The sequence below is a fragment of the Neocloeon triangulifer genome, unplaced genomic scaffold (assembly GCF_031216515.1).
Source record: "Neocloeon triangulifer isolate White Clay Creek 2 clone unplaced genomic scaffold, ASM3121651v1 ptg000015l, whole genome shotgun sequence".
Lineage (NCBI taxonomy): Eukaryota > Metazoa > Arthropoda > Insecta > Ephemeroptera > Baetidae > Neocloeon > Neocloeon triangulifer.
In genome coordinates, this window is record NW_026775557.1 from 6006027 (window position 1) to 6020390 (window position 14364).

Below are 14364 nucleotides of genomic sequence, written 5' to 3' on the forward strand. Positions count from 1 at the left end.
AGAATCGTAGCAACCCAAAAGGTCGTGCTTTTGTCAAATGCGCAAAACGTCACAAACACACTCTCATTCCGCTTTTGTCCCAAAACCAAGCTGCCGGCCGTTAATTTTGCAACGCGGCGGTGCTGCTAAAGTGCGGCGGGGTAAATGCGAAAATTCCCAGCATTGTGTGTTGGGGGTGAAAGGGTAAGCGGCCCTTGTATGCATGCAACATCGTCAAACAAACGGCAGGTCAGTGGGAAGCAGGGACGGACGGACAGATAGACAGGCCGCCCACTCGGTTTCAGTTTGTTTGTGTTTGTTCGGGTGCCATAAATGAAGGTGTGCGGCGGCGAGAGCAAGACGTCGCTTATGTACCTGCTGCTGACAGGCAGAGTGTCAGGTGGGGCTCGTATTTTTGGGTCAGTCTCCTGATCACGTCGATCTGCTCCAGGGTGAGTTGCACCGCGTCTCGGAATTGCGACTCGCACGGCACATACGCCGCCCAGAACTGCAAAAAGAAGAACAAAAAGACCCTTTGTTAGAGAATTGAACAAGCAGCAAAGGGCCGACGGGCGTGAGAGAAATCAAATGTCAGACTGTCACAGCGGCGCGCAGAGAAAAGATGAAAAAGAATTTCACGGAATAAAGGGGAAAATTTTGATTCTTTTTGCCCAATAATTTCGTAGTGAACTGAATTTAGGCAAAAAATATTTACAAAATTAAGAACCAGGCCAGGTCATTTTTTATTGTTGCCCATTGTTGTAATCTGGAGTCAAATCTGGTCCTTTACATGGTTTGAATGGGTCAAAAAGGTCAAGCAAGTCCAGCATTTCTCTATGCCAAAATTTTCACCTCATTTTTGTATGCAGACTGTAGAGAAAAATTGATTTGGCCATTTTTAGCAGTAAATTGTACTATCAATTGAAGTTAAAACTCCCAAGCAAAATTTCTTAGCAATTTGGAAGACCCAAGAATTACTTGAGTTTTAAATTTCTCTTTAAGGATGGTAAATAGGTATGCCAATTATTAGTTTCTACATTTTTTTTATTGAATATGAGAATAGAAATTGTGATTATTAGTATTAGCGTACTCCGAATAGCCATTACTTCAGGAGATAGGATTTAATTTTCATCAGGATTCTTATCTTTTCTATGCACAGACAATTATATTTAATTTTATGCAAAATAAAATTGTTAATTAATTTTTTATTACTGATTACAACTTTAATTTTCAAATAAAAATATATTCTTACTAAAAATATATAAAATAATATAAGAATAATATTTAATAGATAATAAATAATTAAAAATAATAACACAAAATAAAATATTAAGTAGATAAATAGAAAAGTGCAAAATAATTTATAAAAACTTTGAAACAGGTTCTTTGATACAAAAGGGTGCAAAAGGGAAAAATATAACTGAGAACTTTTATATTATATAAAACTTGCCCCAAAGGCGACCTACAGTCTGCTGGTACTTAAAAAAACCTAGGGTCGCTTGTCGTTTCCCAAATAAAACTCAGATTAATTAATAAATAAATAAAATTGAGAGATTCCATTCAATAATTAATATCTTAAAATTTTTGCTTATTAAATGAAAATTTCAAATTTAATTTTTAATTTCTTGTAAATTCCTCCCACTTAGTTTTATTTTGGACACGAAAAGTCCCTAGGTTTTAAAGTACAACATACCTGCAAACCGCAGGTTGGCTTATGGGGGTCAGTTGTGCATTAATCTTTCTTTTTTTTCTTCTAGCAATCTTTCATGAAATCCACCTCAATAATTACAATATTTTGAGTTAATTATTTGATGCAGTTTAAATTTACTTTTTAATTTTATCACTCTTTTGCTTTTCTACGAATATTTTGCGTTCTTTTCCATCCGAAATTATCCACCCAAGTTTCATTAAACTCGCACTCCACTGAAGAGCGAGCGGAAAGAAGAATGTGGTACACAACCACAATGTAATTCACTCCGGCGTGGTACTCCTCACACGTTCCGCGAGTAAATGAAATGCACATACATTTTATTTTTAATAAGTACAAAATCCCCGGTGGTTGGCGGGCGGGCTGACGCAATTGCGTGGAAGAAAAATGTTATTACAGCTTTAACGCTCGCGCACAAAGCGTTGTGCTATGTCGCGGTAAATATTAACAAAAAATAAAAAATCATAAAAAAAAAAACGCCGCGTTCAAAGGCACACACGTGATTTACATCAGCCTCTCGAAATGACGTATTACTCCCTTATTTTGCGAGGAGGAGTGTGTTTGCGAACGACCAGATTGCCGGTCGACAATTTTCTTCTCATCCTTTGTGCGCAAATTCAATTTTTGGCCGACGACTCTGAGAACAAAAGATTTCTGTTCTCCTCGTGCGCTGCCACGGGCCCTTCCCTCTCAACACACGCCGACGTGAGAAAAGTACATAGTGTGCCACTCGCACGCGCATTTTGTCTCTCAGCAACGGCGAATTTATCAAATCAAGATCAAAAATGTAAACGGCCAATTTGATATGCATTTGCATTTTTGTATTTATTGTTAGTAAAAATTAAAAGGATATTTTTAGAAATTTAAATCAGTAAATTTTAAAGGATACTTTTTATTTGTTTACTGGTTTTATCAAGTGAAAAGTCACTAATAGTTAAATAATTTACAGTCAATCCGTTTAAAAAGCTTGTAAAAGTAAAAAAAATCTTTTATTTATTCATCAAGTTTCTTAATGATCATTAAAACTTATCATAAGACCTCTTCCGCTTTAATGCTTAGAAATAATCTTAAATAATGGGAATTTGAAGGTAAAAAATTATATACAAAAATTCAGAAATGAAAAGTTTAAGGAAATTTGACAAATTCAAAATTAATTAGGAATTGATCATTTGATAATTAATTTAGCAACACAATCTTTTTTTTTTGTTTGCAAAAATAGCGTTTGGATAACCTTCATCATAACGTGCTCTAATTTTCGGCTACCCAAAATTTTAGACAGAGGTTGTCGAGGCCAACATGGCCCTCTCTCTTAGTGCTAATTTGTTGGGCAGCAAGGCAATTTGCATCCGAGGAAAGGCGAAATCACAACACCTTTCTGCAACCCAATTTGAGGGCCCCGCCTGCACGTTATGACCAGCACGGTAAGTGGGTATCGATCGCAGCTTGTCTTGCAATGTGTGTTTTGCTCGGCGAGTAATTAACCTGTGTACACAGAAGCTCCTTGAGAACATACATACGCTACACGGAATTGTGCTGCAACGTACGCTACGAGAGAGGAATCAATTTTGCAGTGCGGCCGCCCAAGCTGCTCCTATTTAAAGACGCGGGTCCTACCGCTTTTTAATTAACTTTTGAAATTCGCGAGAGCTGACAGAGAAAGTTGATTTGGGGCAGAAAAATTTCACCTGTCGTGAAAAATAATTAAAAATTCATCTCCATAATTCATACAATTATGCGTCTTTCACATAATTTTGTTAACTTTTTTAATTAATAGTCAATGATAAATTATTAATTAACAAAAATCAATTTTTCCATTTACAAAATTCTGAACACACAATTTGTTTATCCGAATCATCCGAAGAAACTTTTCTGGGGCCGGAGGCGAAAAATGATGCGATCGAAGCAGGTTAGAGATGGGGGCGTCGTTTTTGTCAGAATTGGTTTTGCGGCTCTTTGATCTCCGCACCACCCAGGCCTGCTGCTGACGCATCGTTTTTGCTGATGCTAGCAACATCAGTGGTGATCTTAATTATTATAATATCGAGTGGGTGGGTTTAAAACAAGAAAAGCGAGCGTGGGCGAATTCAATATGCACAAACGCAGAGGCTCCTGTGGCTGGGATCAAACATATTTGCATTCGTTCTGTTTCACATTCTGGGTGCCTATTTCTATCTGCTGAATACAAAACGCGACCTGAATAAATTTTGGCTTGTTTTGCTTTGTTCCTACATGGAGCTGCTAAGCAGCGTTTTATGTATCATGTGGAAATACAGTATTTGTGGTCATGTTTGTCAAATTGATTATTTAGTAAGTCCCTGCAATTATTGTATAGGCCTTTTTACTATTTAAATCTAAAACATGCGTTTAATTAATTTCTAAGAGGAACATTTGTTGTGAAAAACTTGTTTAAACATTAAATTGTATTTTTTTTTAATTTGTTTAAATTATGTTTTATTTTTCAGTAAATTTAATATTGAAGTATTTAGTAATAAATATTTTAAGAAATCATTTATTACTACTGAAAATAAAAAAAACAATATTAAAATTTTTGTTAATTCCATTTATAACAATTTTGTTTATTGCATGATGCTGACCATTATCTCGAAAGACATGTAAATAAATTAAAGAAGAAAATTTAATAAATAATCATAAATAAGCAAACTGAGTGATAATAATTATAAGTCAGTATTGGTATCATTAAATATGGGAACATTAGAGGGCAATCTCTTGAAATGAATACATTAAATTATATTATTTATATTGCTATTGAAAATAATCAGGCTAATGGTTGATGTGGGTCGCACACACGGATTTTTATTTTATTTTAAGGACGCCACGGATAATTGTTTAGTTCAAAGGGTGCTAAAAGCAACTTTGCACTTTCATTATTATTGGAGGCGCACAAACTAAGTCTCAAAATTAATAAACATAAGCGAAACGCGGACGGAATGTGGAGAGGCCAAGCTTTGGCAAAGTTTGCATGATCCCGATTTATAAAGTAAGCAAAGCACCACAAGAGGAAGTGAAAGAGCGGCTCAGGAGGGCTATATAAATATTGGAGGCTCGTCTTGCCCACCTGCCCCGCGGCCCGAATTCTCAAAACGCAGTCGTATATTTTCATTTCAGTGACGACGAAAACGACATCTGCAGGCGTTGCCGCATTTGGCAATTCAATTAAACAGACTCTAATTTAATGATCAAACGTTAAAAGCGAGAGAGCAACCCTTTGACGTGAAAAGAAGAGACAATCCGGGGTGAATTATGAGCCACTCTAAACCAGAGAGAGACATTAACATCGCATTTAAGAGACAAAAAAGGGCTCCTCTCTTCTTTGCGGGGCCGAACTTGCTTAATTTACTTTTGCACGAACGTCATGCACGAATCGGGGCCGCTGTGTGACTGCTCGTTTCGCGTCACTCGGGGGTTGTAAAAAGCATGCAGCTGCTTTTGGCCAAAACGAACCGGCGCAGATGTCTTGCTCACCATTCAATTTCCCCAGTGCAGCACTCTTTTATTTACTTCTGTGTGGAGAGAGCGAGTCTGTCTGCTTTTATTTCGCGTGTGCGTCGGAATTATTTATACAAATGAGAAAGATTTGCTGTGTCTCTCAAGAGGGCTGCCGCGAATCCTTCATTTCATTTGATGAGAAGACGATCCGGATCGCAGCAAAGCGAAAATGATGAACGAGCCATCGCGCTATGTGTATGCTCTCTGAATCATTTCACAGCAGAGGTAATAAGTGTGCCCCAATATCAGAGAAATGATCCTCACAGCAGTCCACACGCAAAGATTCTCGCGAAACGATTCTCGACTGTTAGACTACGAACAAAGAATTCACCCTTTCACTCATATCGTCTTAGTATGGTCCAATATTTTGAAATTTTACACGTTGTGAGGTTTATCTTCAGGTCAAATTTCTTCCTCCTCTAAAAAAATATTTTCAATATCCAGGACTATGAACAAAGAATTCGCCCTTTCACTCATATCGTCTCTGTATAGTCCAATATTTTGAAATTTTACACGTTGTGAGGTTTATCTTCAGGTCAAATTTCTTCCTCCTCTAAAAAAATATTTTCAATATCCAGGACTATGAACAAAGAATTCGCCCTTTCACTCATATCGTCTCGGTATAGTCCAATATTTTGAAATTTTACACGTTGTGAGGTTTATCTTCAGGTCAAATTTCTTCCTCCTCTAAAAAAATATTTTCAATATCCAGGACTATGAACAAAGAATTCGCCCTTTCACTCATATCGTCTCTGTATAGTCCAATATTTTGAAATTTTACACGTTGTGAGGTACGTTTATCTTCAGGTCAAATTTCTTCCTCCTCTAAAAAAATATTTTCAATATCCAGGACTATGAACAAAGAATTCGCCCTTTCACTCATATCGTCTCTGTATAGTCCAATATTTTGAAATTTTACACGTTGTGAGGTACGTTTATCTTCAGGTCAAATTTCTTCCTCCTCTAAAAAAATATTTTCAATATCCAGGACTATGAACAAAGAATTCACCCTTTCACTCATATCGTCTCTGTATAGTCCAATATTTTGAAATTTTACACGTTGTGAGGTTTATCTTCAGGTCAAATTTCTTCCTCCTCTAAAAAAATATTTTCAATATCCAGGACTATGAACAAAGAATTCGCCCTTTCACTCATATCGTCTCTGTATAGTCCAATATTTTGAAATTTTACACGTTGTGAGGTACGTTTATCTTCAGGTCAAATTTCTTCCTCCTCTAAAAAAATATTTTCAATATCCAGGACTATGAACAAAGAATTCGCCCTTTCACTCATATCGTCTCTGTATAGTCCAATATTTTGAAATTTTACACGTTGTGAGGTACGTTTATCTTCAGGTCAAATTTCTTCCTCCTCTAAAAAAATATTTTCAATATCCAGGACTATGAACAAAGAATTCGCCCTTTCACTCATATCGTCTCAGTATAGTCCAATATTTTGAAATTTTACACGTTGTGAGGTTTATCTTCAGGTCAAATTTCTTCCTCCTCTAAAAAAATATTTTCAATATCCAGGACTATGAACAAAGAATTCGCCCTTTCACTCATATCGTCTCTGTATAGTCCAATATTTTGAAATTTTACACGTTGTGAGGTACGTTTATCTTCAGGTCAAATTTCTTCCTCCTCTGAAAAAATATTTTCAATATCCAGGATTATGAACAAAGAATTCGCCCTTTCACTCATATCGTCTCAGTATAGTCCAATATTTTGAAATTTTACACGTTGTGAGGTACGTTTATCTTCAGGTCAAATTTCTTCCTCCTCTAAAAAAATATTTTCAATATCCAGGACTATGAACAAAGAATTCGCCCTTTCACTCATATCGTCTCTGTATAGTCCAATATTTTGAAATTTTACACGTTGTGAGGTTTATCTTCAGGTCAAATTTCTTCCTCCTCTAAAAAAATATTTTCAATATCCAGGACTATGAACAAAGAATTCACCCTTTCACTCATATCGTCTCTGTATAGTCCAATATTTTGAAATTTTACACGTTGTGAGGTTTATCTTCAGGTCAAATTTCTTCCTCCTCTAAAAAAATATTTTCAATATCCAGGACTATGAACAAAGAATTCGCCCTTTCACTCATATCGTCTCTGTATAGTCCAATATTTTGAAATTTTACACGTTGTGAGGTACGTTTATCTTCAGGTCAAATTTCTTCCTCCTCTAAAAAAATATTTTCAATATCCAGGACTATGAACAAAGAATTCGCCCTTTCACTCATATCGTCTCTGTATAGTCCAATATTTTGAAATTTTACACGTTGTGAGGTACGTTTATCTTCAGGTCAAATTTCTTCCTCCTCTAAAAAAATATTTTCAATATCCAGGACTATGAACAAAGAATTCGCCCTTTCACTCATATCGTCTCAGTATAGTCCAATATTTTGAAATTTTACACGTTGTGAGGTTTATCTTCAGGTCAAATTTCTTCCTCCTCTAAAAAAATATTTTCAATATCCAGGACTATGAACAAAGAATTCGCCCTTTCACTCATATCGTCTCTGTATAGTCCAATATTTTGAAATTTTACACGTTGTGAGGTACGTTTATCTTCAGGTCAAATTTCTTCCTCCTCTGAAAAAATATTTTCAATATCCAGGATTATGAACAAAGAATTCGCCCTTTCACTCATATCGTCTCAGTATAGTCCAATATTTTGAAATTTTACACGTTGTGAGGTTTATCTTCAGGTCAAATTTCTTCCTCCTCTGAAAAAATATTTTCAATATCCTGGACTATGAATAAAGAATTCGCCCTTTCACTCATATCGTCTCAGTATAGTCCAATATTTTGAAATTTTACACGTTGTGAGGTTTATCTTCAGGTCAAATTTCTTCCTCCTCTAAAAAAATATTTTCAATATCTAGGACTGCAAACAAAGAATTCGCCCTTTCACTCATATCGTCTCAGTATAGTCCCATATTTTGAAATTTTACACGTTGTATGGATTATTTTCAGGTCAAATTTCTTCCTCCTCTAAAAAAATATTTTCAATATCCAGGACTATGAATAAAGAATTCGCCCTTTCACTCATATCGTCTCAGTATAGTCCCATATTTTGAAATTTTATACGTTGTGAGGTTTATTTTCAGGTCAAATTTCTTCCTCCTCTGAAAAATATTTTCAATATCCAGGATTATGAACAAAGAATTCGCCCTTTCACTCATATCGTCTCAGTATAGTCCCAAATTTTGAAATTTTATACGTTGTGAGGTTTATTTTCAGGTCAAATTTCTTCCTCCTCTAAAAAAATATTTTCAATATCTAGGACTGCAAACAAAGAATTCGCCCTTTCACTCATATCGTCTCAGTATAGTCCAATATTTTGAAATTTTACACGTTGTGAGGTTTATCTTCAGGTCAAATTTCTTCCTCCTCTAAAAAAATATTTTCAATATCCAGGACTATGAATAAAGAATTCGCCCTTTCACTCATATCGTCTCAGTATGGTCCAATATTTTGAAATTTTACACGTTGTGAGGTTTATCTTCAGGTCAAATTTCTTCCTCCTCTGAAAAATATTTTCAAAATCAAGGACTACAAACAAAGAATTCGCTCTTTTCTCATATCGTCAAAATATTTATAGGTTTTATGTGTTATGTTTGCATTTAACGATAAAAAAAAATACCTAGCCGAGTTTTAGTTGCAATTTAAGCTTATTGGTGCTTAAGTCAATCGAGATACATCTAACAAGTATTCAAAAAAATATAAATGATAATGAAGAGCAGCTTCAATAATTAGGGAGATGGTTTTTGTAATTTAACAATGTGAGCACAAAAAATTCAAGCAAGCTCTTTTTTATAAATATGAATTTCTCCTCGACATGTGTGCCTACTATTATATTGTGCAATTTAGGCAGCCGCTTTTGCAGCGCCCGCCACAATTCTGAGCCGGCCGTAAATTTCTCTGGAGCAGAAGAGGCAAAAATGTAATAAATAGCGGCAACCGACACGATCAGTTTCTCGCGCCCGCCAATTTGCAAAAAGTGAGAATAAATTGCCGACAATTAATCACCGTAATTACGCGGCGGAATATGTATGTTTAAGGCCTTGGCGTTTTGATCGCGCGCGCACACGAGGCCATATTTTCTCATTATCATATCCATATTAGTTGGCCTGGTGAATATTAAATGTGCCATAACAATGTGTGCATATATTCACCATGGCGTTGGTGAGACTCGCTGCCTCGGTTAGCACGCGCCGCTGCTGTCAGTGGCGGATAAAGACTCATTGTAAAGTGGTCCTTTGAAAAATTGTGTTTTGAGAATCAATTTTTATTATTTTGGATAACAAAACTTTCTATTTACGATTTATTTATGTTACATTAATTTCTATAAAACAGAAATATTCGAGAAATTCATTGCCTGGATTTTTATCATTTCATAATTACAAAAGACATTTTATTTTATTACAAGCAAATATTTAATGAAAATTAGGACTAATATAACATGCAATTATTGCGTTTATAGAGTTCTTAGGTTAGAATTTGCAGAGTTAGAGTTAATTTATTAACTTATCGAATAGATTTTAATGTAGCAGCAATTCAGAGAAACTAATAATACGATACTTTATTCTTTAAGCTTTTAAGTAGTTGAAATTTGTCTCAGCAAATTAAATAATTTAGTAGTTATTGCAAAAAATTAATACAATTTGTATTAAATTTTTTAAGTCTCTTTTTTAGTATTGATGATATTTAAATAGATGATCTAAAATTGAATAACTTAATTTTGTAATAATAATTTTGTTAAAAAAAATACCAAACTTCAAAATTAGATAAATAAATAATTTTTTTAATTGTTTATATGTTACTACAAAATTAAAATTGATTTTGCTGATATCTGTATTAAAATAATTTGATTTCGAAAATACAGATTTTCATTTTTGACTCTGATTCTGAAATGTATGCAGACCCACCCAGCATATCTGTCCAACTTGTTGCCTACTTCTGCGACTCTCTCAGTCTCCCTTTCGCTCGGCAATCCGCGGAATTCGCACGAATAAGCCGCCCACTCACGCCGCAAACGGGCCCCGGCGTCATCTATTCTCATCGCGACCGTGATTTATCCGACGCATTACAGATGTAGCGCGCCAAGTTTGCGAATGCCCTGCGAGCCGCCCCTGCCGAGGGATGCTCGCTGGTCACGTGTTTCCATACCGACGACACGCACGCTGCGCTCTTCTCTTATTTGTCTTCATTTGCATGCACAAAATCCGCATTTCTCTGAAGCACACGCAACTGCACGCATACTTATTTAGCACGGCGACAGAGAAATTAATGCTCGCGTCAAAAGCAACAACGAGAGGTGGAAAAGGCGACGCGCTCATTTATTCCGGCAAGAAGCCACTCAATCTGGCCGCCGCCGGCCATTTTTCTTGCTACTCGCTTAACTTTGGCCGGGCGAACTGTCGCCAGACCGAACCGCATGACGTCATCTTAATCGTTTCTGCTCGCACATTAATATTATGGACTACTTGTACAAATTTAGCAAAACTTTGTTTAAACTTTTGCTTGTAAAAAATTATTTTATTGTTAGTTCAAATTAGGGGGAAATTTAGGGTTTAACGTTTCACAAACTTCTTGTTGATTTGAATTTAAAATCTATCGAGGAAAAGCCGATTTAACAAATCACCATGAATCAACCCTCGATCGTGAAATTCCACCATTAAAAGTAACAAAAACTTGCCTTACACAGGAAAATCGTGTCTAAAATATTATTTCTGTGCTTTCAGGAGGGTTGAAAAATTAAATTATATAATAAACTATGAGTTCAAAATTGATTGTGGGTTGCAATACTTACAATTAGATAAAAGCTATCCTCATTCTACACCAGTAAAAAAATCCTGCCACTTTTAATGAAGTTATTAATATAATTGGAATATAAAATTTTGTCTCTTTAATGATGAATTTGTACAAAATAAATTAGGTTCACTTGATAATTTTCGAAAAAAAAAATTATCCAATAATATGTTAACTAAAAAGAAAAAAAAATAATTGGTTTTGTTTGGTTTTAATGATAAATAGTTCAGTTCGATAAATAATAAAATTGATTTAATGTTATTAATGTTTACTGGAATATTTGATAAAACAATTAATTAAGGATAAATTTTGTCTGTATTTTGATTGTGCTTTTGAAAAAGAATCCCTAGATCTCCAGGATGTAATAAACTAAGACAGATTCAGAAATTTAATATACTGAAAAATAAATGCAATCACTTGATTTGTAGCTTCTCGTTGAATCGCCAAAGAATTCGGTCGTTATAATCAACCAAATAACTTTAAGGCAAGCCTTAATCCCTAGAGAATTAACTGTAATTAAGCGAGGCCCACGTCAGATGGTCCCACACGCGTATGTCGGAAAGTGTGTTGCGAATCGTCGCCAAGCAAGCAAGGGCACAACCATCTCTCTCTCTCTCTGTCACCCTAATTACGAGGCGCAAGGAGCGTGGCCTGATCTTCAAAGTGGCCTCATTACGCAGGCCGAACGCCTTCCGAGCCGCTTTTTATTAGTTTCCGAAAAGGGTCGCTAATTCTTTCAAGGGACCACTGGCCCGAGAGTGACTGCAAGAGAGTGCGAGAGTTATTAATATTTTGCGCTTGTCTCCCCGCAAATTTTATTTACGTGTGCCAAACTTTCTTTCTTTCTTTTAACTTAGTTTGGTCGTCGGATGCCTCTGCGGTAGAGGTGCATATTTTCGGGTTTGGAGTGTCAAGTTTGGCGCTGCGGGGGGATAAAAAAGATTAAGGATGGATGTGGCGAATCTGGCAGCTCTTTTAAAATAAGTAGTGCACTTTGAAAAGAAATTTCTGAGCTGGAAAAAAAGTTTTTCTTTGCAAACGCAACTTTAAAAAGAACGTCCTTCAGGGTAAAATAAAAAAGGTTTGTAGCAAAAATATGCTTCATCGTTTGAATTTTAATTAATCGCTTAATGTATACATTTTTGTTTTTAGAATTCAGACAAAAGACCTTTTGCGAGAGAAAATTTTACAGGATCAAAAGGGGCACGTAAAAATAATTCCTATACGCACAAAAAGTCAAAACACAGTAAATATTTTAGCGATCGAAATATATATGGAAATGAAAAGGGCAAAGCTGCACAAAGGGCACCAATGCGTACGTGTACGCTTTGAAAAACCTCTGGAACGACAACGCGTGATTGGCCCGGCGAAAAAATCAGTTTGGAGAGAGAACATACTTATCAGATAGCCAGACGAAAAAGGCTGGTTTATTTATCAAAGGGAAGCCGGCTTGATTCGCGAAAAGTGCAGACGAGCAGCGAATTTCTGAAAAGCAGAGTATTCGCTTTCGTCGCAAAGGTAATTTGATTAGGGCTTCTTTCTAGCTCCGCAATTAGATTAACGCTTTGTTGATTGCGCCGGCGAAGTAACATTAAGGCCGACTTGCGCTACATGAGTGTGTATGTAACAAGGCGTTAGGTTAATGGAACTTTTGGATGGTTTCGCAGAGAGGGGAGCTTCTCTTGATACCCAGAATGCCTTTAACTTTCTTAACATCCTCTCTTCTGTTTGCTACTCTAGAATAATTTTCTGTTGCAGTTTTTTTTTTTTTTTATTAATTTGATATTTATTGATCTTCTTGTTTTCTTTATGTTTAACTCCCATTCTAAAGATGATTTAAAATGAAGTTTTTTTAAGTCAAGTACTTGGAATCTTTTTTTTTTACTTACTAAATGTGAAAAATTTTTTATACCTTTCCAATATATCTTCTTAAATAATCGAACCCCATTCCCGAAAGTATCCCGTCAGGAAAAACGAATGGCTTTCTGGATGCTTATTGAAAAGCAACTAATCACGCGACGAAAGGGGGGCGCCCAACGCATCCCTCTTCCCTTATCTCAAGATTTTATCGCCCCTTCGACTCAATTTAGCAGGAATATGAAACTGCGAAATTTTTCGGGTGCATCCGGAGCCGCCACTGTCCGCAGCAAGTGCGCAGGCAGTACGTAAAGATTAATGGCAGATAGCGGGAAAGAGAGAGAGAGAGAGGGAATGTCTCATATCTCTCTGGCTCTCTCACTTGACGCCTCGCAGGCCAGTCAGGAACGGCGGTGGCACATAAAGCAGCAGCACTTTTTGCCACTCCATGAAAAGGCAGCGTCTTCCTTTTCGGGCCGCACTTCCTGCTGCCGCGTTTTAAAATACGACCGCTTTAAAGATAATTTACGTGAATTATTTTTGCCTGCTGCTTCAGAATTTCAGCATTGCGAGCGACGCGATTTATAACCGGCGTGCAGGTAGAGCTCTTCGTGGAATGCGGTGTGCATCTCTATCGTGCACGCACCCCATTCCTGCCACCAAGTCGTTTCCGAGGGAAAATTATTTGTTCTTTTTGCAACACGCCTATTTTCAGTAAATTTATTTTTGGCTCTAAAATTTATATTTTACTATATTTTGGAGTTAAAATTATTCTAAATGCATGCCATGATTATTTAATCTTAAATTCTAGCTTGAAGTCTTGAATGAAAATAGAAAAAAAAATGCAAAATACTTTTTTCTTCCAACAGGATAAATGAAGTTCATTTTTTACTCTAAATATTTATGACTTTTTGAATGAAATTAAAAGTGATACTAACCAAAGTAGGAAAATAATTAAGAATTTCAACTTTTAGAGATTTAATTTATTTTTTTAAACTAAATCAAGACCTAACTATTTTCCTCTCTAAGTAAATAATATAATTTTTGTTGCAAACCCTTCGCTACAAATATTCTTTTCACATTACGGAAAAGCAAATTTGGCATAAAAATTAGCGGTGAATTAGAAATGAAATCACCTGAATTTTTCCATTTCAGTTCTCATCCGGCCTGCAACTTATGAGTTGACCTTTTTGCATTATTTTTCCTCTTTGGTGACGCAATTACCTTGGTGGCACGAAGAGGAAAAGAAATCCCCAGGTCGACGGTTGGAATTCCGACTGGTATACAGAAAAATAATCTCGCTGGAGAGCAAAAGTTTTAGGCAAACGAGGAGGCGGCAGAAAGAAAGGGAAATTTTAAACAAACGCCGGTCGGCACACTCAGGAAAAATGCTTAAAAATTTCACGAGACAAACACAGGAGCAAACGCGAGAGGGCCAATTTGGAGAGTGCAAAATTTACGGGCATTGTTGAAGCGTGCCGACGAAGAACTC

The 14364-nt window shown here is 36.1% G+C and overlaps 1 protein-coding gene across 2 annotated transcripts in view; it reads right to left on the reverse strand.

Annotated features, from left to right (window-relative positions):
- Positions 1-14364, reverse strand: part of LOC132202781 (dipeptidase 1-like) — a 78172-nt gene that overhangs the window by 17056 nt on the left and 46752 nt on the right. For both annotated transcript variants that reach the window (XM_059629957.1, XM_059629958.1), the window contains one exon: positions 355-487. In XM_059629957.1, coding sequence (XP_059485940.1) covers positions 355-487 — 133 coding nt within the window. The remainder of the gene's footprint in view (positions 1-354; positions 488-14364) is intronic.